The 25,204-nt window shown below is 41.5% G+C and overlaps 4 protein-coding genes across 8 annotated transcripts; 1 reads left to right on the top strand and 3 right to left on the bottom strand.

The window, feature by feature from the left end:
• The first annotated feature begins 288 nt into the window (after positions 1 to 288).
• On the top strand, positions 289 to 5,567 carry rhd (Rh blood group, D antigen). The gene is made up of 10 exons (XM_056295330.1): positions 289 to 734; positions 1,111 to 1,297; positions 2,160 to 2,310; positions 3,240 to 3,387; positions 3,510 to 3,682; positions 4,115 to 4,252; positions 4,348 to 4,475; positions 4,566 to 4,645; positions 4,821 to 4,894; positions 5,133 to 5,567. Exons 1-10 carry the CDS (start codon positions 584 to 586, stop codon positions 5,157 to 5,159), a joined length of 1,257 nt encoding a protein of 418 aa, XP_056151305.1. The 5' UTR covers positions 289 to 583; the 3' UTR covers positions 5,160 to 5,567.
• Positions 5,346 to 8,549, bottom strand: tmem50a (transmembrane protein 50A). The gene is made up of 7 exons (XM_056295331.1): positions 8,456 to 8,549; positions 7,780 to 7,885; positions 7,412 to 7,524; positions 7,096 to 7,163; positions 6,668 to 6,760; positions 6,259 to 6,319; positions 5,346 to 6,126 (listed from the first exon to the last, which is right to left on the bottom strand). Exons 2-7 carry the CDS (start codon positions 7,879 to 7,881, stop codon positions 6,081 to 6,083), a joined length of 483 nt encoding a protein of 160 aa, XP_056151306.1. The 5' UTR covers positions 7,882 to 7,885; positions 8,456 to 8,549; the 3' UTR covers positions 5,346 to 6,080.
• A 3,580-nt stretch (positions 8,550 to 12,129) lies between these two features.
• Positions 12,130 to 15,757, bottom strand: mgst3b (microsomal glutathione S-transferase 3b). 3 transcript variants are annotated; one of them, XM_056295798.1, is made up of 5 exons: positions 15,214 to 15,757; positions 13,837 to 13,900; positions 13,554 to 13,676; positions 13,158 to 13,230; positions 12,130 to 12,454 (listed from the first exon to the last, which is right to left on the bottom strand). In XM_056295798.1, the coding sequence occupies exons 1-5, from the start codon at positions 15,318 to 15,320 to the stop codon at positions 12,354 to 12,356; spliced, it is 468 nt and encodes a 155-aa protein (XP_056151773.1). In that variant the 5' UTR covers positions 15,321 to 15,757; the 3' UTR covers positions 12,130 to 12,353. The 3 variants fall into 3 exon arrangements, with proteins under 3 accessions (XP_056151773.1, XP_056151775.1, XP_056151774.1); XM_056295800.1 differs by lacking the exon at positions 15,214 to 15,757 and adding an exon at positions 14,698 to 14,781; XM_056295799.1 differs by lacking the exon at positions 15,214 to 15,757 and having other exon boundaries at positions 13,837 to 14,078.
• A 6,956-nt stretch (positions 15,758 to 22,713) lies between these two features.
• On the bottom strand, positions 22,714 to 24,781 carry LOC130126332 (microsomal glutathione S-transferase 3-like). 3 transcript variants are annotated; one of them, XR_008811721.1, is made up of 3 exons: positions 24,565 to 24,781; positions 24,296 to 24,418; positions 22,714 to 22,851 (listed from the first exon to the last, which is right to left on the bottom strand). XR_008811721.1 is itself a non-coding variant. In XM_056295802.1 (3 exons), exons 1-3 carry the CDS (start codon positions 24,702 to 24,704, stop codon positions 22,738 to 22,740), a joined length of 363 nt encoding a protein of 120 aa, XP_056151777.1. In that variant the 5' UTR covers positions 24,705 to 24,781; the 3' UTR covers positions 22,714 to 22,737. The 3 variants fall into 3 exon arrangements, 1 of the variants encoding a protein (XP_056151777.1); XR_008811722.1 differs by having other exon boundaries at positions 24,592 to 24,781; XM_056295802.1 differs by having other exon boundaries at positions 24,579 to 24,781.
• Positions 24,782 to 25,204: the final 423 nt, after the last annotated feature.

The raw sequence follows: 25,204 nt of genomic DNA, 5'->3' as shown, positions 1-25,204 counted from the left end.
AAAGCGACACTTAGGGTACTCTCCCGAATTTCTAGGTGGATTTCGTGGTAATCTACCAAAAAGTCCCAAATTAGTGGCGTTTCGCCCCGAGGAGTAAGCTTAAAACAGTCGTCTCTTCTTCGTGAAAAGAGGAAAAACAACAACATGCTGATATGATCAGCTACTTTTACGTGCAAAGTGTGTCACAAAATCCAACCAACCCCCCGGTCACCGATAAATGGCCATGGAGCGATCAAACTCAAAGGGTAGCAAAGGGCATGCGTGCATTCTGCGGCAACAAGCGCAGGAGAACGGGACGCACGCTTTCATTGGACATCGGCATCAAACCCTATCAGCTATTCTGTCGATGCATCGATAGGCGAATAAAGGAAGTTGACTGCGCCCACTCATCTCATCGCACTGGGAATTCTGGTTCTGGGGTTTTTTTTGTTTGTTTGTTTGTTTTGGTTTTTTTTGTCCCCTCTCGGTCAGAGGTAGTAGAGGACTGGTATGACCGAGGGTCGCGCCCCTCTTCTAAAGCTCAGGCAGCGTTCGTCAGTTTCAACTCTCTGGGGAATAAAAAAAAAACCCATAGGGGACTTCGATGGCTCCGAAATACGCGCCGAGTCTGCGCTCCCGCCTGCCGCCGCTGCTCTTCGTCCTGCAGACGGGCTTCATTGTGGTCTACGCGCTGTGCGTTGAGCTCCAACCAAACGTCGAGACCGGGGGAGAAACCTTCAGAAGCCTTTATTCTGGTAAGGGAAACACGCCGTGGAAAGGTCCTTCAATGCTCAAGGAAAGCTGCAGATGTCTCGTGTGATATCCTGTTGGATGGTGCAGCTGTGTACCACACTTTTTTCTTGTATGTTTATTTCTTTCTTCTTTTTTTTTCTTTAGAAAATAATATGCAAGGAAAAATAGCACATGCACCATGGAGCCTTATATTGGGAGGGGCAGCTATGACTGTTTTGTCGTGATAAGGTGATGGTTGGCTGGAAGTGCACATGACGAAAGCTGAAACGCAACCTAAGGCCTCCTCGGGATTTTTCAGATAGCTTACGCATAACTGACACCATGGTTGTTTTGCATGCTAGTTTTCTCATACAGTTCTTTTACCGTTTTCTTGCACAGAGTTCCAGGATGTGAATGTGGCGGTGATTCTGGGTTTTGGCTACCTGGGCACTTTTCTAGTGCGGTATGGATTCAGTGGCTCTGGATTCAGTTTTCTTGTGGCAGTCATGGCAACCCAATGGGCAATCATCCTAAATGGCTTTGAGTCCTTGTATCTCACGGGAAAGATCCGGATCGGTTTGAGAAGGTATGTCAAGGTAGAACATTTGTTCTACCTTCAAGCTTTTAGGAGGAGAATTATCCCTTTAATTGAGACATACTAACTTGCTGCACAAATGATGTGCAATCACATGGATCTAACTGGGCCCATTTTTGATTCACCTTTCCTCATTATGCTCGCCTGTCATACTGTAACTATAAACTACATATACGTATGCACAGAAGGTAGCAAGAAAAAAAACACGCATCACTCCTTTACATTCTTGGTGGCCACACATTTTCTTTAAGATTAGACACTATGATAAACTCATGTCATATTGCAAAGGGTGCTCTCCTGCAGTGCAACAAGATCTGTCCCAAAATTGCAAGCATGTTGGCTCAGTCTGTGTCACCATATATATACAGCTACACCCAATTAAAGTATCCAACCATCCATCCATCGATTATCCAAGCCGCTTATCCCAATCGGGGTCATGGGATGCTGGAGCCTATCCCAGCAGTCACTGCGCGGCAGATAGGGAGACACCCTGGACAGGCCACCAGGCCATCACAGGGATGACACATTCACACCTAGGGACAATTTAGTATGGCCGAGTCACCTGACCTACATGTCTTTGGACTGTAGGAGGAAACCGGAGCACCCGGAGGAAACCCACGCCGACACGGGGAGAACATGCAAACTCCACACAGAGGACGACCTGGATGAGCTGTGTCTTTGCTAAAGGATACTTTAAATGGGATTGGAATCGCATTAGTTCCAATTAAAGTGTCCTTTAGCAAAAACACCGGTTCCTTACCTGTCCACTGATTCTAATTCACTCTGGAGAAGTGTCAACTAGATTTTTTTTGCTGTTTAAGGACCCACTTTTCTTTGTTGTGTTTTGCCATAGCTTGGTTGTTGCTGAGATGTGTGCAGCATCTGCCCTCATTTCTATGGGTACAGTGCTTGGGAAAACCAACCCTGTTCACCTCCTCCTCATTGCCCTACTGGAGGTGTCAGGGTTCATCCTGAATGGATGGATCCTCCAAACCCTGATCAAGGTACACAATTTTGTTTTTGTTTTTTTTAATCTTATATTATTTCAGTTCCTCGGGTTGATGTAGGAGGTAGACAGTCTCGTTGTACTTTGTGCAGTGACAATAAAGGAAATCTAATCTCATCTAATCAGTTGCCACCAACCTTGGCCAGGAAGCACTCGGTGAAGATCATTGGAGATCTCTCATCAGGAGGGCTGCAAGTTTAAAGACTTCTCTGGCAAAAGATGCATGTGCATTTGAACCAAGACCACTTGCTATCAGGATCACTCTCACCCATCTCCATAAGACCTTAACAATCTCCAAACCATCACACTTGTATACCTTGTATTTTATATTGTGTATGTTTGTATTGTGTATGAAATCCCATCTATTTAACAGTCTTCTGCATCATAATGACTGATAGTGTCCTCACTGTGTCAACTGTGCAATGGGAGGAGCATATTTAGCAACGAATTCTTCATATACACTTTGTGCCCTTTATTTATTTTTATATTTTATACTAAGTGCAACAAAAGAACAGTTCAGTTCCTGTATGAACAAAATCACAAGAAACCAAACATCAGAAGTGCAAAGGTCAGGCTTTCGTACCCTTAAGTGCTCTTCCTGAGACCACAGAAGAATCGATTTAGCCAGTGGCACTAGAAAGAAAATAAGAGGATGGCTAAAGACAGAGATATATTCTAAAAGAATATTTACTGCACTAGTTGGATAAGTGAGAGGATGATGTGGGGCACTTTCTGAAAAAGGTTTGTTTTCAACCTCTATCAGATTGTAGGGAGTGACTTTGCTTTTGCTGAGAAAGGTCATTCCAAAATTAGGCAGCCAGAAGGAGGAATTGAAGTTATATGAAATTACATTATTCAATGATCATAAGCAGTATGTTATCCTGTTTACACCTGTGATTAGTTGTTTGTAATCATTTCTACTTGTAGGTCTTGCCTCAAAATAGCCTCATGCTGTTGCACATCTTTGGGGCCTTCTTTGGGCTGATGCTTGCATGGGTCCTGTATCGCGAAGGATCGGAGCAGGGGTTCGAGAAGGAGAAATCTGACCGCAAAACAGGATTGTTCTCAACTTTGGGTGTGTAGCGGACTACTCTTTTGAACCGAATTGGCTATCCTAATTTGAAGGGCACAAAATAACGTTTTCACACGACAGGTGCCATCGTTTGACGTGTCATGTGCTGTCTTTATTCTCTATAGGGACTTTGTCTGTGTGGATGTTCTGGCCCAGTTTCAATTCAATTCTTGTGGACCATCCTGCACCTGAGAGGAAGCTGTGGGCCATCTGTAGCACCTACCTGGCCTTGGCTGTTAGTGCTGTGACAGCAGCTGCGATGTCAGTGTTCACGAGTCCCAAAGGAAAATTCGGCCCGGTATGATCTCAGATACGTCCTCACGATATTGTTTTCTCCTGACCGTCAGAATTTCAATTCTGCAAGATACCTGAAATGGCCTGTACCAGCCATTGGCGCACGAGAACCGTGGAAAGAATCTCATAGATATGCGAAAGTGAAAATATTTCTCTTGTAATACTAGAGTAACAGAGCAGTTCATCCAAAATAATGTCTTGTTTATGCTTGTTGCAGTCTTGAGTGGACAATAGCAGCACAATCGCTGTCAGTTTCTTCTTATTATTGCAGTCTATGGTTTTCAACTCAATTTCATGTGATGATGAAGTCCCCTCTTTGTTGTCCTCTATCTATCTATCTATCTAATAAATAACTGGTCAATCTCGTTCCCATGGGAGAGATACACAATGACATTGATTTGAAGCTCTGTGTTTTAATCTCCCGTCTTTCCATCAGGGCCATATACAGAGGTGCACCCTCGCTGGTGGCGTGGCTGTTGGGATTTCCATGTCAGCCGTTCATCTCCCGTGGGTAGCCATGACCATCGGATTAGCTGCTGCGGTGATCTCCACCCTGGGATTCCGTTACCTTAAGGTTTTGATCACTGAAGAGATCTACTTTGATTTTGCAAATAAGCTAGTCGCTATGCTTCCTTGTAACCTTTTTTTTTTCTCTCTCTCTCTCTCCAGCTCCACATGCTGCTTGCATTCGAGTGCCATGACACATGTGGGGTTCTGAGTACACATGGGCTCCCCGGACTGCTGGGCTGGCTAGCACATCTTCTGTTACAGATCAGTGATTCGGACGACTTCACAAAGTATGAATGCACTAACTGTCATGACTCTCTCAGCTGCACGCATACACACCTATCAGTTCTGACTAACAGGATGACCAATCTTTTCGGCAGGGCAATCCGGTTCGCTGTGTTCCATATTTGCACTCTCCTCATCACCCTGTGTCTTAGTATGTCCATGGGATTCATTACAGGTAAGACTTTGCTCCTATAAGCTGGGTTCACCAATAAATGGCTGGAATGCTAGGAAAGAAATCATTTGCAAGTCGAGGCCCCAATTGCATGTTTTTAGCAAACAAATGGGACCAGTGATTTAATTTCCTAACAACTACATGAATTTCCTAATAACGAACATGTTGTCCCAAAAAGGAATACTACTCAAATGGGACATCTGGAGACCACCCCAGGACAAGAAATGTTTTGATGACCAGGCTTTCTGGGAGGTAAATAATCACGACAATTTACCTGACAGATTTACATATGACTCTTGAGTAATTCCTTTAAACCATAGGCTTTCTTACTGTTGACAGTAGTGTCAAACTGTAATGCACACAGAATAATTTAGTGGTGTATCAAGAGTCACAAAGGGAAAAAAAACCCAACACAACACAAGAACAAAAGATCTGACAATGACAGTTTTCACAGCGAGCCTGCTTAACTGAGTATTTTCATGTTTTTCAGTTCCCCCATCTTGCAGTGCGGAAGTGAAAAGTTGGAGCTGGGTACAAGAGATGGCAATGCAAATCATTTTTGCCCATTATTCATATTATTGTAGAGATAACTACTTACAATTATCCTGACTTTTCATGAATTGCAGTTATAAGATTTTTTTTATGTTGGTAAAATGTTAGGCAAGAGTACATCGACAAATGAGTGAAATGTGAGAGCCAGAGAGAAAGATCCATTTTTTAATTTCACCTTTTCTCTTTAATGATGTCATGGTTGTCAAAATTTGACCCCTATTTGGTGATTACACATGAAGATGTATGAGCACTGCAGTTTGATAAAAAAAAAAGAAAAAAGAAGTACACACTCAGCAGAGTGCTACCTTAACAGCCTTACATTCTGCTGTATAAACTAATGAACTTTCAATAATAAATCTGTGAGTGATTAAGACCCAAAGTTTTGATACTTCAGGAAAATTATGAACAAAGTCACCAAATTTTGTTAAATTCAGTTAATATAAGTGTACAATATTATGAAATATTGCCCTCAATTATAATTTGTACCTCAGCAACTTAATTAGACTCAAGGGGGTGCAGCATTTCCATTTCAATTCAAATCAGTATGAGTATAGATAACTGACCATAGCCACAATTTGTGGTAGTCAGTCTCCCAAGATGCACAATTTAGAGCTGCAACAGGCTGTAACATGATAGCTCCACAACTTTGGAGTGCAAATAGACATGTCACATTTGGGAAAACAAACAAAATGGAAATATTATTTTCAGGGATCGATGATGAGAAATTGTGCTTTAAACGTTAGATTTAGTCTTTATACAGCATAATATAAATTAAACATGTTAACTTTGAAAGCTAAAAAAGTCAACGTATAAAGTCAAATGATAAAGCATACCTTCTTATACAATATAGAAAAAAAGATTTTACAGCGGCCAGACACAAAGTTTGCTACTGCCAGAGATCCTCAGTACGTCCAAACTTGAAGACCAAGCCCCTAAAGCAGAGTGCATGGCTTGTTAGAGAAAACTAAACCATATATATTTCAATAGTAAATTCATATACTGTAGGATATTGTGTATGATAGAATGGGTTGGAAATATAAAACCAATAAGTACAATTAACTTACCCAAAGAAAATGAAAGCATTTTGGAAGAAAATGGCAATACCAGGATACACGGTAGTTTTCTCTATAAAAGGTCACAACAATTTCATAGATAATACAAAGCAGTCATGATATAGTATTTGATATGGCGCACACGTAATAATTTATTTTGTAATTCTGTATTTGCTTTAAACTTGATTATTTAGTCAACGCAACAGAAAATCTATCTTTATGATTTGAGTGAGATTTTGCATTCATATCAGGAGTTATTACATGAATTTTCTTTCACTCACTCTTCATAGCTATTTAATACATACCCTTCCATACTGCTGAAGAGCTTAAGCTTAATGAATTTGGTATCACAGCCTACAATAAGGTGGGTTACATGATCAAGTACAATCTGAGATGGGCTACGTAGACATGCTGTACTCACGGGGCACGACGAAGCCTCCAAACAGAATCCACATGGATGCAATGAGGGAGCCAAAGGCCAGCATGAAGCCAATAAAGAGCCACACTCGAGCCCCTGCACACAGAGAAGCTGTGTCGGTTACTGTGGAACTTAATAGTACCTTCTTTTCTTTTTTTTGGTGCGTTTCCCAAAAAACTGTCACAGGTTGGGACACAAATAAAAACATAAAGGTTGAATTCAAATTAAAAACAGGCAGCATCAAGCTAAGGAGCTGATGAGTGAAGAGGTCACACATTTTAGCTTAGTGCATTATCCCATCATGACTCACAAACAGCCCAGTTCATAACTTTGTAGAGTTAATTTACATCTATCATAATCCCTTTTAAAATAACTGGCAGTATACTAGTTTTAGTCAGACTATAGTTCATTATATTTTCTCGCATGCATACCTGTCTGTCCCATGCAGCCTTCACTGTAGCTGTCTCCTCTCACTTGGCCATTTGATACAGCATTTATCCTAGACAGGTCCACAAAGACACAACAAAAATATTAATTACCATCAAAACCAGAGGTATTTAAAGACATTATTTTGCCCTGGTTACTTCTACTAACTGAGTTTCTGACAATAGCTGGATCCAGTGAGTGTCAGATCTTCCAACTGAAACCTTACAGCATGAAATATTTAAAGGTCTATGGCCCTGAAACTGAGGGATCTACTGTGTCTAAGAATGGCATCATGAAAAAAGGTTGACAACTCCTTCTTACATCAGAAAAGCCAACGTAGCAATGACTCCACAAGTGTGATAGGCATGGTGAAATTCTGCCTCATCTGGGTATTTCACTGCTGCATCAATAATGATCCACCAACCGGTGAAGAACTGCAACAAAACAATTTAAACTGAAGTTGCTGTTTCTTTTTTTAATTATCATTCAGTAATGTGATTCACTCCAAACTGATAACTACCCCACATGCATTAAATGGACATGACATCCCCACATACAACATCATCATGTGATAACTTGAGATCACAACACTGCAAAACCCAGTCACATGCAGTCAGAGGATTGTCTCTGGGTAAATGACTTTAGAGGGCTTACTTTAGGCCTGATTGCTTAAAATAATGGCAGCGTACCAGAACTCCAGCAGCTACAGACGCAATGGTGTTTCTTCTCTCTCCCCAGTCCACATTGCACTCACAGTCTCCACACCGGATTCCGTCAAGAAATCCTGACATGACTCTTGACAACAGGTAAACGGGGGTTAGGTTCAACGAAATGAAGATTATAAACGATGAAAAATCCGACACCAATGACGGATCAAAGCCATCTTATCTCTAAAGTTATTATGTCTGTGACGAGTTAAAGACAGAATCTTAAATGAAATACACACAAAAAAATGCGGTTATTTCATCACAGCTATGTCCTTATGCGCATCCGTGGTACAGTCATGATACCGCTCAAATAACCCCTGGCTCATACACGCACACACACACACACACACACACACACAAAAATCGTTTAAATCCTAATCTCCAAACAAAACGGCACCTCTAAACAGCTTTAGTTTCGCAACAGTGTCGAAAAATCCAAAGTAAGTGTGTGATAACTATGTAGTAAGACGTAGAAATACCGATTTCGCCCGAGCCTTTGTCAAGGCTTTGGCACAAAAGCGTTTTCCTGGTGCCTCCTTCGTACTGCGTATAGCACAAATTCGTGATATAACTCAAAGGACAATGGCTTTACGGCGTACAAACTTCCTTGCCAACGCCGACATATTACTGTAAAACTCATATTCAGCTGTCATTTTACCTTTACTTTTCGGTTTTTGATGTGGACCCCCTGGACACAACACCCTACTTCGCTTCCGAAAGCTTTAGTGGTGCGCAGGCGCAGTGAGTTCACGCCGATTTGCTGTTCATGGCATCGCTGGTTGAAGGTGCAGCCTAAGTAGTAGTAGTAGTAGTAGTAGCTGGTTGAAGGTGAGCGGATACACTTTCAGTAAGCGCTCTCACTTTTGAGTTAATTCACCCTCCTGACGTGTTAAAATAACATTACATTTTTAACATCAGTTTCAGTAACAGTAACCATAATGAACAGCTATTGTAACAGCAAAAAGTGCAAATAGCAGATGGCACAGTCAGTGACAGCAACCATTATGAAACAGGTGTTGTAAGCAGTAAACAATAAACTTGTGCAAATAGCAATTGAGTGGTCAGTTTAAGACTCTTATAGAAGGTGTTCTTAAAGACCTGTTGGTCCAAGACTTGATGCTCCCTTACCTCTTCCCAGACGGAAGTAGAGAGAACAATTTGTGCCCGGGATGACTGATTATTTTGTGGGCCTGCATGGTAGGCAGATCACTGCCTGTAGTGTACTCTGCCATTTTCACTTCCCTGCAGAGGTTTGTGATCGAGAGCAGAGCAGCTGCCACACCAGGCTGTGATGCAGCCAGTCAGGATGCTCTCAATTGTGCATCAGTAAAGTAAGGGTCCGTGGGGCCATGCCAAATTTCCTTAGCCTCCATAGGAAGAATAGTCGCTGGCATACTGTCTTGATCACAGAGTCCATATGAAGGGACCAAGACAAGTCCTCGGTGATGTGGACACTGAAGAACTTGAAGCTGCTGACCCTGGTGATCCATTGATGTGGGTGGGAGTGTGCACTGGTGATCCGTTGATGTGGGTGGGAGTGTGCATACCCTCTTGTTGTCCCCCTGAAGTCAAGTCAAGTCCATTTTATTTGCATAGCCCAATATCAAAAATTACAAATTTGCCTCAAGGGGCTTTACAGCAACACAACATCCTGTCCTTAGACCCTCGCATCGGATAAGGAACAACTCCCTAAAAAACCTTTAACAGGGAGAAAAAAAAATAGGGAGAAACCTCAGGGAGAGCAAAAGAGGGGGGATCTCTCTCCCAAGATAGACAACGTGCAATGGATGTTGTGTTTACACAATTTACAGAATACAACCTTGAAAGAGGATAACAGAATTATAATGAAATTATAAAATGTATGAAGAATATGATGAACAGGATGCCAAGCAGTGTCCAGACGCCACCGGAACAGCCCAGGACCCAAGCCATGCGACCACCATCACCATGAAAAAATAAATAAAAATTAGTCACGCATCTTAGTGAGAGAAGGATATAACTTTGAAACAGGATAACAAAATTATATGGACTCATAAGAAACATAAAAAGAAAATGTGATCAGAGGGATGCCAAGCAGCATCCAGGTGGTGACCACCGTCACCACAGATATGGGAGGAGGACCGACTGCACATGCACACAAGGGAGACTCACATGACACCATTCACACACAGAAAAAGAGGAAGGAGAAGACATCATTCAAAGAGAGAGAAAAGACGTGAAAGAGAACAGTTTTCAATAGTCAATAATCTATACGCTATAATCTCATTGACAGAACAGTGCTTGGTAAATTCATTTAGACAGAAACTGACTCGCCATGCAGTACAGGTTATGAAGCACTCAACTTAAAGGCAACTAATTGTAGACTAAGGAAAAAAGATGAGTTTTAAGTTTGGATTTAAAGGACTCAACAGACTCTGATTGTCTGATGGCAGCAGGCAGGTTATTCCACAAGAATGGGGCTCGATAAGAAAAGGCCCTGCCACCAGCTGACTTCTTTTTAACTTACACACAGGAGCCCTGTATTTTTGAGAATGAACAGCTCGAGATGGACTTTACGGTTTAAGGAGATCAGACAGGTAAGATGGGGCAAGCCCATTTAGGATTTTATAAGTCAGCAGAAGTACCTTGTATTCTGATCTAACATGGATAGGAAGCCAATGAAGGGAGGCAAGAATTGGTGTAATATGGTCAGATTTCCTAGATTTAGCTAGGATTCTAGCAGCAGCATTCTGAACCATCTGAAGACTTTTAGTACTAGACCTGAAAACAGAACATTACAGTAATCGAGTCTGGATGAAACAAATGCATGTATTAGAGTCTCTGTGTCAGCCATGAACAGGAAAGACTGAATTTTAGCTATGTTATGTAAGTAAAAAAAGGCAGTCTTGGTGATTTCTTTAATGTGCTTATTAAAGGAAAGGCTGGGATCAAATGTAACACCAAGATTTTTTGCCTGCCACTTTGTGAAATCAGTTGTCAATTGTTATCGTTACTTGACCGAATTGGTGGATGTGTCTAGCAGGGCCAATGACCAGCATCTCAGTTTCATCTGAATTTAAAAACAAAAAAATTTAGGGACACAGCAGCCAAGCAGGCCTCTAAATTAGGATCATCATTAAGAAGTCCAAGATCATCTCTTTGGTTTTGTTGATGTTGAGGGAGAGAGGTTGTTGTTCTGGCACCTCACCAGGGTGTTCCCCTCTTCCCTGTTGGCTGCTTTGTCGCTGTCTGGGATGATGCCGAGGACGTTGGCGTCATCAGAAAACTTGAAAATGGAATTTGAGCTGTGGTGGGTCACAGTTGTGAGTGAATAGGGAGTACAGGAGCAAGCTTAGCACGCAGCCCTGCGGGACACCGGTGTTCAGGATAAATGAGGAGGTGATGCTGCCCATCCTCACCACCTGGGGTCTGCCTGTCAGAAGTCCAGTATCCAGTTACAGAGCACTGTTGCCATGAAGGGAATGGTAAGCCCCAATGACAATATGCAAAAAGTCTGGCAATTAAGAATTGTTCAATCTCACCCAGCATGATGGATGCAGACTTGTGTAAATTTACCATAGCCTAACCGGCCAACAACATGGAACAGCAGAAGCTGAGAGCCATCAGGCCAGGCACTACTTTCCAATCTTCCAGTGCCCACTGCAGGTTGTCAGGAGCCAAATTATTCATTCTTTTATAGATCTTCCATCAACAATGCCTGTAGTATGTGCACTATTTATAAAAAAAATGTTGCAGCATTGCAGTTCTTGACACAAACATTTTTCTTACTCCATTTGCCCTCGTATTCACTCCATGTCTGTTATACCATACCTTAATAATCTCTAGTTAACCAGTCACCTCCCTTTCATTTATCAACTGAAGTACATTTAACATGTAAAATCAACTAAGGTTTCATCTGGTATTTGAAGGAAATAGTGAGCATCTCTAATGTATTGTAGTCAGTCTTGCTAATGTAAGGATTCACTGTTCGGTGGTGAGAAAATTGATAAAATTTATGTGCAGCAGTTAGTCTTTGCTTTCTTTCATAACCCCTTTTCAGTTATGACTGGATACAATGCATAAGACCCAATTTATGCAGAACAACCATACTTTTGTAAGACATTTTTCGGATTCTCAGAGTGTAATCGCGAATCTAGATCTATGCTGGTGGCAATTTACTTATTTTCACATTATTAGCATGTGGTTTTCTGCATATTTGTTGATGAAAGATCATATGAGAGTCACATGATTCTTGCTGACTGATAGTCTTACATCATTAGACTGTGTTTGTAGTTAGACTGAGTCCGGCTGTAGTATAAATGATGGCATCCAAGCATACCTGTGTAAGTAATCATATATTTCTCTTTATTTCTTCATGCCATGCAATGGTTGTTCATTAAATGGAGCACACACAACAAATGTTTGAAATAAATGAAAACTTAGTGGTCCGCAATAAAAAGATTTAGTGGTACACAAAATGTATATTAAGCTTCAAACTTGTAAAGAAATATAGCCCCTTGTACATTGATTCACAGTATTTAGTTACAAGGGTGAACATAACCTAATAACCAGCTAAACTAAAAGACTCCAAGCAATTGCAAGGCAATAGAGATGGAAAGAATAATAACTCCAAGGTATCCAATATACCCATAGGCACCATTCATTCTCTTGGCAGGATCTGGGAAGATAAATAAAACAGAAGGATTTTTATTGGCTTTATCTGCACACACATAAGACTGCATAAAATCTTGATAATGAAAAACAGAAGAAATGTGTCAGTCAGGAGAGGTCAAGAAGTCACAGCCTCATACAACGGACCTCCCCTCAACATAAGGAGAGAAAAAACAAGCTAACATAAATAGGAAAATACAACCAAAAAATAAATGAAAAGAAGCACACAGAAAATGAGCAGAAAAACTAACTAATCGGTAGACAACAATCCAATTAAAAAACAAAGAAATACATGAACAACAATACAGGGGAAAAGGGTATTTTATAGATATACAATATATATGTCAAGAAATAATTAGACATTATGAATTAAATGTGATGATAATTTCTTAAGATAACAAGCTCTTGACAACTTGTACTTTAGCATTCCATATCTGTACACCACGATATCTGAGGGAGTACTGGCCATGTTTTGTTTTATAAAGGAAGGTGAAAGTGATCGACCTGTCTAGTATTATATGAATGAAGGCTATGCATGTAAACCTCTAGTCAAATTGTGGAGTCATACTAATAGGAGAAACCATAATTACTTTATAATAACCAGTGACTAATAATGCCAGTTAGATCTCATGGAACAAGTGATTGAAGCGTTTCAGCACACTGCTCATTATTGCAGTAATTGTACTGTAATACAACATGTTCAGTCTTACCTCCTGTGTAGTAGCCCCAAGCATAGGAAAACCTACTGGACACCCAGATGGCCCCCAGAATAGATGCTGTTAACTGAAATGATCATAACAAGAAATCGAGGGACAAAGAATTAAAGGAAAAACACATGTGGCATAACAGTTTACTAAAAAGCGCTTATTCACTGTGACATAACTTCAAGGCTGAATCCTTTTGGTTATCTGCAGTATTTGTGCCAAAGATCACACGATGACTCTCCTCCCACATATTTGTGTAGTATCTATAGTACCTCGAGGACATTATATTCTACGTTGTAGATTGTAATGTATGTTGGACCTTCGATCGTTTTATATGATGAAAAGCTAAACATTGTATATATGTAAAGTTAAGCGTGTGAAACACTATCAGATCATACATACTGGATAGACAAGAGCCGCAATAGTCTGGAAGACGAGCCATTGTGGATACACCTCTAGAGTGTTCTGGTGTGCTCTCTGGATGCAGTTGAACACCTGTTCCTTATCGCTGTACATAGTAGGATACTGTGAATGTTGACCAAACACGAATTAGAAGAATTAGTAAGTGGTCGGGCACAACAACAAAATGATCAACAAAATCCCATTTAACAATTGGGTCCGACCGAGCTGAATTTTATATTCTGTGATGCGACGCCTGAAAAACAACAAACTTTAATTGTGCTACCTTCACGTCGTACTTCTTTCTTGCAGCTCCAACCTTGACTCCAAGATAGGACAACATGATCCAGCTGTAAAGAAAAGTCAATATGACATATCCAAAGCTGGAGGGCAAAATCTCGAGAAGGTCCATTTTAGTCTTATATTGTGGCGCTTTTATTATGCTCTGTTAAAAAAGCTTCGGCCGGGTTGTTGAATCGCACTCAAGAACTCTCGCTGGTGTGAACTGGTGCAGCGGGAACAGCAAAATGAATCGCGAGTAAATTACATAAACTCTCGCGAGAATTACAACTTCCGTGTCGCAACATCATTGTGTTTTCCCCATAGTTACATAATCTACACAGAATATTAAAATTATAAAACCAATAGAAAGTACATATAACCAGGTCTCAGTTTTTAATATTAATGCGATGCACAACTGCTCCACAAACAACAACTAATAACGATAACAGTGTTGTATGCGCAAATCCTGCGTCTAACTGACCCTCGTGAATCACCGGAACGCAAGGCCGACTGGAAATTTCCATTAGCTTGAGTTTGATTGTGTGCGGTAGTTTGCACGGCGATGTTGAATGGTATCCAGGACGAGTGTCCGTTCAATATTACGTTATCAACTTGCTATACCTAACTACTTTTGTTATATTCAATTTACCATCTGCTCTCTTCTGATAGTCTTTGAAAACGTGTAATATATTTATATATATATATATACACTGATGAGGCAAAAGCATTGAGCATCATGACCACTAAAAAAGACCTAAGCGACTTTGACAAGGGCCAAATTGTTATTGTCAGGCGACTGGGTAAGAGCGTCTCTGAGACGGCAGAGCTTTTGGGGTTCTCCCGGGCTGAAGTGGTGAGTACCTACCAACAGTGGTGCGAGGAGGGACAAACCACAAACCGGCGACAAGGTGTTGTGCGCCCAAGGCCCAAGGCCGGGTCTCAGAAGGACACTACAGCACCCGAGTTAAACAGTTCAAGCCACACTGGACTTGGTAAGTCGTAAAAACGTTTGCCATGATTGACTTATACTGCGCTCTATTCAAGTCCGAGGTCTGAATTTCCCAGTTGGCAATGTCCAACCCCTCCAAGCGTTCAAGGTGCACGACGCCAAACGTAAACAAAAAAACCATAGCTGACCGTGATAAACTGGTGTTCTTATTGGCATGTCTATTAACAATTGAATTGTCAGCAGTGCAGCCTCCTTGTATATATAAACGAAACAGGAATAACTTTTGTGCAGAGATAACTTTCAGATTTGTTTACCATAGCCAGCTACTTAATAACATTGTTGGCATATGTTGACATCAGTTTACATGTAGAACAGGTTTTACTATATGATAGTATGTATTTTTGTAGTTAAATACAAGAAAATATACTTTACCTTGCCTCATTTTTTCCCCTTGCCTCAGTTGATGGTTTACTATTAACACTGTGCGCCTCCAATGGGGGCTGCCATTGTTGTGTGACGTCAGACAACTGCTTCTCCATGAAGTCTGTGTAGATGGATTTGCCCCGAGTTTACCAATATGAACTCCGATTTGCCGTTTGGATAATGATGGGTGGATGGATGGACTCCGATCTGAGTGGCGTTCCGTTGTACTTTTTCCTAGTAGGAGGTCGGAAAACCTGTATTTATGAGTTGTCCGGAACGCAGCATACCTGCAGTGAAAAAGTTGTATCTCCTCCTTCATTGCTTATATTCTTTCAGCGCTCGCCGAGGAAAACTACAATGATCATACTTGTTTGTCCTCTCTGTCGATTGTTGTCATTTTCTTTTCTTCTTCTTTTTTTTTTTACTTCAATCCTTCCTCCGAACACAAAGCTTCTTTTTTTCTGTGGAGCGTCAGAAACTTTTCTTGGACGCCTCTTAGGTTTTTCTGCCATAGCTTTCCAAGTCCGGGAGCTTTCTGGTATAAAGCCCTGAAGGCAAGCCAATTAGAGGCAGGCTAACGCCTCGTCACACGGAAGTTCAGCTCTGGAAAAGCTTCTTTTTTTTCAGCTCTGGAAAAGCAATCATTGCTGGTTGACGTAAAACACGTCACCACTGGTGCGCCCGCATGGGAATGTCACCCCAGACACCAGATTTAAAACTCTGGTATACTGCGACATACAGGGAGATTTACCTGGCAGTGTGGCAAGGCAGGGCTCCAGATGGCAAATAAAATGGTCGCCAATGCGACTAACGCTTTTATTTTGCAACCTTTTTTTCCTGCCAGTCACCAGTGGCCATCATTACCCATCCATCCATCTATTTTCCCGAACCGCTTATCCTGCTCTCAGGGTCGCGGGGATGCTGGAGCCTATCCCAGCAGTCATTGGGCGGCAGGCGGGGAGATACCCTGGACAGGCCGCCAGACTACCACACAGGGCCGACATACACACACACCAACACACATCCATACTTAGGGACAATTTAGTATTGCCGTTTCACCTGACTTACATGTCTTTGGACTGTGGGAGGAAACCGGAGCCCCCGGAGGAAACTCACGCAGACATGGGAAGAACATGCAAACTCCACACAGGACGACCCGGAACAATCCCCAAGGTTGGACTACCCCGAGGCTCGAACCCAGGACCTTCCTGCTGTGAGGCAACTGCGCTAACCACTGTGCCACCGTGCCGCCCCATCATTACCCAAGCAAAAAAAAAAAAAAGATGAGAGATGGCCATATGTTTTTTTTGTGTCAACTCGTGATCAACTCGCTATGAACTGAAGCTGATTAATAACAAACTGATCATTTAAATCAGCTATATTGGAGCAGGAAGAGCTCTAAAACATGCAGGATATGTGGTCCTTCAGGAGAGGTTTGGGAAACGCTGGTGTAGACTATGGAAGGCAGAGCAAACAAAGACAGAGTACAGAGGGGAAAGAAAAGGCAGTGTGAGGCGCAACCCTTCAACATTGTAGCATATGACATCACTATATTTTGGCTCCTGAAAATTTGATTTGGCTCCTAAATATTTTGGGTTTAGGAGCCTATGGCTGCTAGATATATTTTGCCTGGAGCCCTGCAAGGGCTTGAATGTCACCAGAATTCATTTATACGTAAAGGTCCCGCACTCTTGCTTTAAAGGACCAATGTATGGGATTTAGTGGCTTCTATCGGTGAGGTTGAAAATTGCAACCAACTGAATACCCCAACACTCAGCCCTCCCTTTCCAAGTGTGTAGGAGAACCTACGGCGGCCTTCAGGTGCTAGCTACTTCTGAAATGATGTCATGATGTCATTGTCTGTGACCGTATATAGTAGCCATTCTGTCTGGTCTGGGCTACTGTAGACAATCAGCAGCGTTGGTAGAGCGAGCAAGAGAGTGAATGAAGTGAGGGAGTGGCGATAGTGAGAACAAACTTTTTTTAAAAGGTTTTGAATCACTGCAACCACAAGAGTTTCTTGATCATACAGTCATAACTGCACAAAAATATTAGGTGGATAAGTCCAGTAGTATGTAAGATTAGCTGTGGACATATGCACACATGTGACCAAACGCAATATCACCACCACCACCACCACCAGGCTGCCACCTGGCGGGGATGATTGTATATATACAAAATTAAACAGATAAACGTTAAATCGGATCAGACTGAATTCTAAAGTTCAACTGCCCAGGAGACTGTGCTGATGTAGCTGGGCCATAAAGTATACTTAGCTCGCTCAGGCAGAGTGGGGCCCGCTCAGGTTAACCCCCTCAAGCAGAGTAGGTTGGGTCATGACTTCGCCATCCTAGAAAAAAAAATATCGCTTGTGGTAGAGCATACCCACTCAACCCAAATTACATAGTGCAGAAAAGGCATGCGGGGCACAGAGTGCGAGTGAAAGAGACATCATTCTCCCTATACAAGTCAGTATACCATCAAAATCAAAATGATTTTGAAGCTGTTATTTAAGGTAAAAAGGTTAAAAAGTTGCTTAATGTTGCTTTAACAGGTATGCTATGTGTTTGCTATAATGTTAGTTTAGACAGCTAACATCGCCGACGGTGTGGGCAAGATAAACAGTTAATTGTGTTTTAAGTTATTTCTCCAATATACCATTTTTTATAAGTTAGCCGCATGAAGCGGCATGTTAATATAACTTTTTCTGAAACGTTCTAGCCACACAGCCACACACAGCCAGCCCGGAAGATGTAGAAGGCAACGGCAAGGTTGACGAGCGTGAAACAGACCTACCTGGTTGTAAAGACAGTGATCAACAGGAAGAACACATCACAGATGATGGAGACACCACAGTTGCGTTACCATCAGATCAGAGAGAGAGATCACCGTGTGCCCCGCAGCTTGAGCGTCAGGTGGAAGAGCCCAATGTGCCCCCAACAGCTTCATCACCAGGTGAGTGAGAGCCCAGTGTGCCCCCTACAAAAGCGATCTGTTAAATTGCGTTGTGTTTGAAAAAAGTATCTTCACTATGAAAACGGTTAAAATTCGCCTGCTCTGTGCTGCAGGAAAGGGGCCTGCTCCAGTTTAGCTCATGGGGGGCCTCACATGTTTGTGTTACGGTGCTGTGCTGTAGGTTTCAAAGTAGAACCATTCAAACCAAATGTTTTTGTCTTTTGTTACTTTTTTGTGGTGTTTGGTGTATATATAACTGAATCTGATTGTGGATGTTTAAAATGTCATGCCACAATGTTCGACAAGATAAACAGGCTATGTGAAATGATTAGCTAACATTAGCTTAGCGTGAGTAGTCGACGCCATTGCTCCATTCCAGTAATTTCCATTTTTCTTTCCTTCATTTTTTTTTTTTACTTGACTTCTTTTATTATTGAACACATATTAAAGAACTTCCAAGAACTCATAGAGAATACATATATATATATATTACAATATAAATGTTATCAAAATGAATAAAGGGGTGTCCGGGTAGCATAGCAGTCTATTCCATTGCCTACCAACACGGGGATCGCCGCTTTGAATCCCTGTGTTACCTCTGGCTTGGTCGGGCATCCCTTCAGACACAATTGGCCGTGTCTGCGGGTGGGAAGCTGGATGCGGGTATGTGTCCTGGTCGCTGCACTAGCACCACCTCTGGTCGGTCGGGGCGCCTGTTCGGTGGGGAGGGGGAACTAGAGGAAATAGCGTGATCCTCCCACGCCACGTCTCCCTGGTGAAACTCCTCACTGTGTGGTGAAAAGAAGCGCTGGCGACTCCACTTGTATCGGAAGAGGCATGTGGTAGTCTGCAGCCCTCCCTGGATCGGCAGAGGGGTCGGAGCAGTACAGCTCGGAAAAGTGGGGTGATTGGCTGGGTACAATTGGGGAGAAAAAAGGGGAACCCCCCCCCCAAAAAAAATGAATGAAGAAAAAAACAAAATATGGGGATTTGTTTACAAATATTTATAAAAATATGAAGTCATTTCTTAATCTCTAGGCATGGATAAAAACAAAAACAGAAAAAACAAAGAACAAGGACTTCAAAAATAAGAGGCATAAACCAAAAGACCAAAAAGTGAGATATATCCCCACAGATCTTTCTTGCTATTTTACTACATTTTTAAGTGATTATGAAAATAATTTGAAATATTTATAAACCAAACAAAGGAGGACTTACTACACACTACAATGAACATGATATTTACCCGTAAGAATGATCATATTAATCATGTAAGAAATAGATGAGTTTAAACCATGCATGTAAAAAAAAAAAAGAGAAGTGATATCCAATTTTTTATATCTAACCCAAATATTTTAGACATGGCATTAGAAAAAAATGTGTTCTAACAACGTTTCAATCTGTCGCATTAGAAAAGGTACAAGGATCCACTTCAAATATGAACCTTTTTTTTTTAAGAAATTCCTCAACCGGGTAAACCTTATGAATTATTTTGAAATGAGTTTCTTTGAATTTTGGGGAAATAGGCCATTCAATAAATTTAGAATGTGCTGTATCCATAATAGACAATTATTCCATATCAGGAACTTGTATGTACAACCTTCAATTATATTATAATCATGAAACACTTTGGATTTCACAACAGTGCCAATAATTTTATTACATTTGTTATCATTTAAGTTATCATTATTCACTAAATTTGGCAGTACTGGTTTAACATTTGAATACATTAAGGTATTTTGGATTAACTGACTCAGCGATAAAAGGATCGCTTTACAAATCTTACTATACTCTCTGAGTACAATGTAAATTAAAGGCCATCTATTCCAAAAGTATACCACTGCAATCCAATAAATCCTTTACAAACAAAATGTTTCTCATACTAATCACTCCTAAATATTGATTTCCTTTTGATTGTATTATTTGATTTTTCCATGATGTTAATCCATAAGGAGAAAGATTTTGAGTAAATATCCCTTTTCTGCTACTGAAGACTCTTTCTGTGGAAACTTGACAACTTAATAGGAATCTTGATTACCTCAAAATCGCATTTTAAAAGAAACTCAAGCCTCGCTTCTTTTTTCTTTTTTTTTTAACAAAGACCTTGGTATATGAAGCCACATAGAATTTGGCTGTGACAAATATGCTTTTAACCATTTAATCTTTAATGTTCCAAACATTGATTCAAAGTCTAATGCTTTTGATACCACCCTTATCACACTCTTTAATAAGCTGTGATCTTTTAATATAATGGGTTTTAATTTTCCATATTAATTGGAAAATAACTGAGTTGGCTATTTTAATATTATTGGAAGAGACGTCTATGTATGTCACTAAAAATTGAATCAGTTCATCTGAACACAATGTTTATAGAGAAACGCTTCATCACTCATCTAAGTGACCTTTTCAGTCTCAACTGACTGCAGGTATCCCCACCCTTGTAAACAATACATGGGCATAATGACCGAAAACAACGATGGGTTTCATATGCAAATTGCGGTGACCATCAACTAGAGTTTCAATTGCAATGTGCAGTAGTCACAGAGGATTTGGGAATGGTTGCAATCACAGCATTGTAAAGGTCCTGACACCAGGCCGACGGCTGACCATCAGCCTATGTCAGGTCGTCAGTTATCGTCTGTGACCCTAGTTTTTGCGGTGTGTCCCACCCCTTCGGCACTAGTCGGACCCCTGTTAGCAGCTTTTCGGCCGATTCAACGTGCTGAATCAGCCGAGCCCGTTGGTGAGAGAGATCACTCTGATTGGCTGTTCAGCTTAGCCAATCATAGGCCACCCCCTTGGTTCAGGGACGTCCTCATCCTTGAAAGAGTGGCCACTGGCCTGTAGGTGGGTGTAGACTGTGAAATCCTGGCCTGACATGTTAGCTCTTCTGTGTTGTGCCATCTTCTTGGCCAGCGTCTGTTTGGTGTCCCTGATGTACAAATCATGGCAATCCTCCTGGCACTTAACAGCGCGCGCTATATTGCTCTGTTTTTGCCGGGGGACCTGATCCTTGGGGTAGATCCATTTCTGGTGCAGCGTGTTTTAGGATTTGAACGCAACTGAGACGCACTGTTTGGAAAATACGTGTCTCAACTGTTAGAAACTCCCGCCATATACGGAATCGCCACTGGTTTACGCTTAGGCAGCTGTTGTCCTTCTCCTCTCTTCCATCAGCTAGTGCACTGTTTGGATGTCTTCCTGGCTTTGACAAACACCCAGTTAGGATAACCACATTTAACCAGGGCCTGTTTAATGTGGGATTTCTCCCCTTCCCTGGCCGCTGTGTCAGTGGGGACGTTGTCACCTCAGTGGGACAGTGTCCTGATGACTCCTAGTTTGTGCTCCAGTGGATGAGAGTCAAATCTTAAGTACTGATCAGTATGTAATGGTTTACGGTAAACATCAACAATCAAATGTCCCCTATCACCAATTGCAATTTCACCATCTAAGAAGGCTAACCTGTCATTTTTCACATCCTCCCTGGCGAACTTGATGTGGTTGTCCACAGAGTTAATGTGGTCGGTGAAACATGGTACATCCTGAGATTTGATTTTAACCCAGGTGTCCTCCATAAATCTGAACCAGTGGCTAGGTGGTGTCCTTGGACAGGACATGAGAGCCCTTTTTCCACTTCCTGCATATACAAGTTGGCCACTATAGGTGAGACTGGGGAACCCATAGCACGCCCATGCTTCTGCCTATAGTACTGCCCCCTGTATGTTAAGTACGTGGACTTGGTCAGTGTTAAGGGTGCTATTGCTAATGGTGGGGCAGTTTTGTAATTTCATACGGCCTACCTCCACTGCTTCATCAACAGGATACCTGCAGTCAGTTTAGGCTGAAGAGGTCACTTAGATAAGTGACGAAACGTTTCTCTCAATAAACATTGTGTCCAGACGAACTTATTCAGCTTTCTGTGATTTCCTTACCTGGATTATTGAGCATGCATAAAGACAACTATAGTCTAATATAACATATTCTTCCATTGATAATTAAGCTTTACAACAAAAATGGCTAATCACTTGTAATGTCTCGCTGTTTCTGGTTTTTAGTTCAGAAGAATATTTACTTTCCAGTTGAAGTCGGTCAACTGTTGCAGTTACGCAACACCACTGGCAAAGCTAGGGGCAGCATTGAGTATAACTTTGATTGTTTTTGCCAATATTGGATATGTCCACTTGAATAAGGCCGTCGAAAAAAATACGTTGCACTGTTTGGAAAGTTGAATAGTAAATACTAAAATGCAGGCAACTAACGTCTTTGTGGATGATTTGCTGACGTCCTTCGCTAGCTTCAGTTTAATATTTTAGTTACACATCACTGCTTTAAAGGCTGGGCTCTGCATTTCGTAAACTCTAGTCTAAATATAGCCATACTTTTAAAGGCCCTGAAATAAAATGTTGTTTTCTGGTGACAGTGCCACCCGGTAATGGTTTACTTGCTGTTAACTGTTTTTATTGTACATCTTGTCATCTCTCATTGTGTACAGACTGGCAAGATGATGACACAAGGGAAGAATTCACGATCTGAAATGGCTGATATTCGTCAGAGTGAAGGCATAAATGGGATTTTTGATCAAGACACACATTCCAGCTCCACTTCTCCCCGACCATGTTCTCGCTCATGCTCCAGAAGCAGCCATGACAGTGGTTCCTGTTGTGCCAGCCGCAGACACCACGCACGTCGGCCCTACAGAGGAAATCACGGGTTTTCGTCAAGCTCTTCATTTAACTCGTCCTCCAGGATCAGCTTTCTGTTAACTTGTTGAACAGTTGTTCATGGTCCTTAACTCTAGTGTTAGATATTTAGATGTTGAGGTTAAATGTGACCTTTATTATGTAAAGGTACAAGAATACTGTCTAGATTTTTAGTTGTAACAAATCTTTGCTTTGTCTGACATGAGTATTCAGGAGTTCTGTGTTGGGACAAATTTGACCCAAATGGGGTACTGTTTAGTCCATTCCTCCTCAAAGAGACTGACTATTGAATGGATTTGTGTGGTGGGCATGACTCAATGCTAAAAAAATAAAAACTATTAATGAATGTTGTCAACAGTGCAAACATTTAAGTCAATGAAATGTACTTGGAAAAAGGTTTTAATATCTTATTATTTGACAATAAACATGAGCATTGATCTAATGTATACCTTATTTCTAAAAGATGTCACCCATGATATGTGTAAGCTGTTATTCATCTCATACCTTAGTAGACCAGGGAAGTTGGATTCCTGGCTTGGTCCCCTGTTGAACCCCAATCATTTTCTTTTTTCATTGCAAGAAAACATTTGTGTAGTAGGCATGACTCAATGCTAAAAAATATCTGCTACTACTGTTGGCTGCTCCTCTTAGGGGTCGCCACAGCGGCTCAGCCGTTTCCATCTCTTTCTGTCCTCTGCAACTTCCTCTGTCACGCCAGCCACCTGCATGTCCTCCCTCACCGCATCCATAAACCTACTCTTTGGCCTTCTTCTTTTCCTCTTCCCTAGCAGCTCCATATTCAGCATCCTTCTCCCAATATACCCAGCATCTCTCCTCCACACATGTCCAAGCCGTCTCAATCTTGCCTCTCTTGCTTTGTCTCCAAACCGTCCAACCTGGGCTGTCCCTCTAATATACTCATTTCTAATCCTGTCCTCCTTGGACACTCCTGACGAAAATCTTAGCATCTTTAACTCTGCCACCTCCAGCTCCACCTCCTGTCTTTTCATCGGTGCCACCGTCTCCAAACCATATAACATAGCTGGTCTCACAACCATCTTGTAAACCTTCCCTTTAACTCTTGCTGGTACCCTTCTGTCGCAAATCACTCCTGATACTCCTCTCCACCCTGCCTGCACTGTCTTCTTCACCTCTCTTCCACACTCCCTGTTACTTTGAATAGTTGAACCCAAGTATTTAATCTCATCCACCTTCATCACCGCTACTCTTGCATCCTCACCATTCCGCTGTCCTTGTTGACGCATATATGTATTGTGTTGCTCCTACTGACTTACATTCCTCTTCTCACCAGGACATTATATTTTACGTTGTAGATTGTAATGTATGTGGGACCTTCGATCGTTTTATATGGTGAAAAGCTAAACATTGTATATATGTAAAGTTAAGCGTCTGAAACACTATCAGATCATACATACTGGATAGACAAGAGCCGCAATAGTCTGGAAGACGAGCCATTGTGGATACACCTCTAGAGTGTTCTGCTGTGCTCTCTGGATGCAGTTGAACACCTGTTCCTTATCGCTGTACATAGTAGGATACTGTGAATGTTGACCAAACACGAATTAGAAGAATTAGTAAGTGGTCGGGCACAACAACAAAATGATCAACAAAATCCCATTTAACAATTGGGTCCGACCGAGCTGAATTTTATATTCTGTGATGCGACGCCTGAAAAACAACAAACTTTAATTGTGCTGCCTTCACGTCGTACTTCTTTCTTGCAGCTCCAACCTTGACTCCAAGATAGGACAACATGATCCAGCTGTAAAGAAAAGTTAATATGACATATCCAAAGCTGGAGGGCAAAATCTCGAGAAGGTCCATTTTAGTCTTATATTGTGGCGCTTTTATTATGCTCTGCTAAAAAAGCTTCGGCAGGGTTGTTGAATCGCACTCAAGAACTCTCGCTGGTGTGAACTGGTGCAGCGGGAACAGCAAAATAAATCGAGAGTAAATTACATAACCTCTCGCGAGAATTACAACTTCCGTGTCGCAACATCATTGTGTTTTCCCCATAGTTAGATAATCTACACAGAATATTAAATTATAAAACCAATAGAAAGTACATATAACCAGGTCTCAGTTTTTAATATTAATGCGATGCACAACTGCTCCACAAACAACAACTAATAACGATAACAGTGTTGTATGCGCAAATCCTGCGTCAAACTGACCCTCGTGAATCACCGGAACGCAAGGCCGACTGGAATTTTCCATTAGCTTGACTTTGATTGTGTGCGGTAGTTTGAACGGCGATGTTGAATGGTATCCAGGACGAGTGTCCGTTCAATATTACGTTATCAACTTGCTATACCTAACTACTT

The sequence above is a fragment of the Lampris incognitus genome, chromosome 16, assembly GCF_029633865.1.
Source record: "Lampris incognitus isolate fLamInc1 chromosome 16, fLamInc1.hap2, whole genome shotgun sequence".
In the NCBI taxonomy this organism is placed as follows: domain Eukaryota; kingdom Metazoa; phylum Chordata; class Actinopteri; order Lampriformes; family Lampridae; genus Lampris; species Lampris incognitus.
The sequence above is the reverse complement of the archived record's forward strand: the minus strand, read 5'-3'. Positions and strand labels throughout refer to the sequence as shown.

Bases quoted from the DNA above. Each gene is read 5' to 3' on its own strand.
- rhd (XM_056295330.1), top strand. From the start codon at position 584: ATGGCTCCGAAATACGCGCCGAGTCTGCGCTCCCGCCTGCCGCCGCTG. The intron at 2,311-3,239 runs GTACACAATTTT...TTCTACTTGTAG, and splicing joins TCCTCCAAACCCTGATCAAG to GTCTTGCCTCAAAATAGCCT. The intron at 4,476-4,565 runs GTATGAATGCAC...TCTTTTCGGCAG, and splicing joins GATTCGGACGACTTCACAAA to GGCAATCCGGTTCGCTGTGT.
- tmem50a (XM_056295331.1), bottom strand. From the start codon at position 7,881: ATGTCAGGATTTCTTGACGGAATCCGGTGTGGAGACTGTGAGTGCAAT. The intron at 7,164-7,411 runs GTAAGAAGGAGT...GGACCTGTCTAG, and splicing joins GCTACGTTGGCTTTTCTGAT to GATAAATGCTGTATCAAATG. The intron at 6,320-6,667 runs GTGAGTACAGCA...GACCTTTTATAG, and splicing joins TGGAGGCTTCGTCGTGCCCC to AGAAAACTACCGTGTATCCT.
- mgst3b (XM_056295798.1), bottom strand. From the start codon at position 15,320: ATGGAGAAGCAGTTGTCTGACGTCACACAACAATGGCAGCCCCCATTG. The intron at 13,901-15,213 runs GTAAAGTATATT...TTTTCTTTACAG, and splicing joins AGGGGAAAAAATGAGGCAAG to CTGGATCATGTTGTCCTATC. The intron at 13,677-13,836 runs GTAGCACAATTA...CAACATTCACAG, and splicing joins GAAAGAAGTACGACGTGAAG to TATCCTACTATGTACAGCGA.
- LOC130126332 (XM_056295802.1), bottom strand. From the start codon at position 24,704: ATGGACCTTCTCGAGATTTTGCCCTCCAGCTTTGGATATGTCATATTA. The intron at 24,419-24,578 runs GCAGCACAATTA...CAACATTCACAG, and splicing joins GAAAGAAGTACGACGTGAAG to TATCCTACTATGTACAGCGA. The intron at 22,852-24,295 runs GTATGTATGATC...TTTCCTCTGTAG, and splicing joins TTGCGGCTCTTGTCTATCCA to GGCCGACGTGCGTGGTGTCT.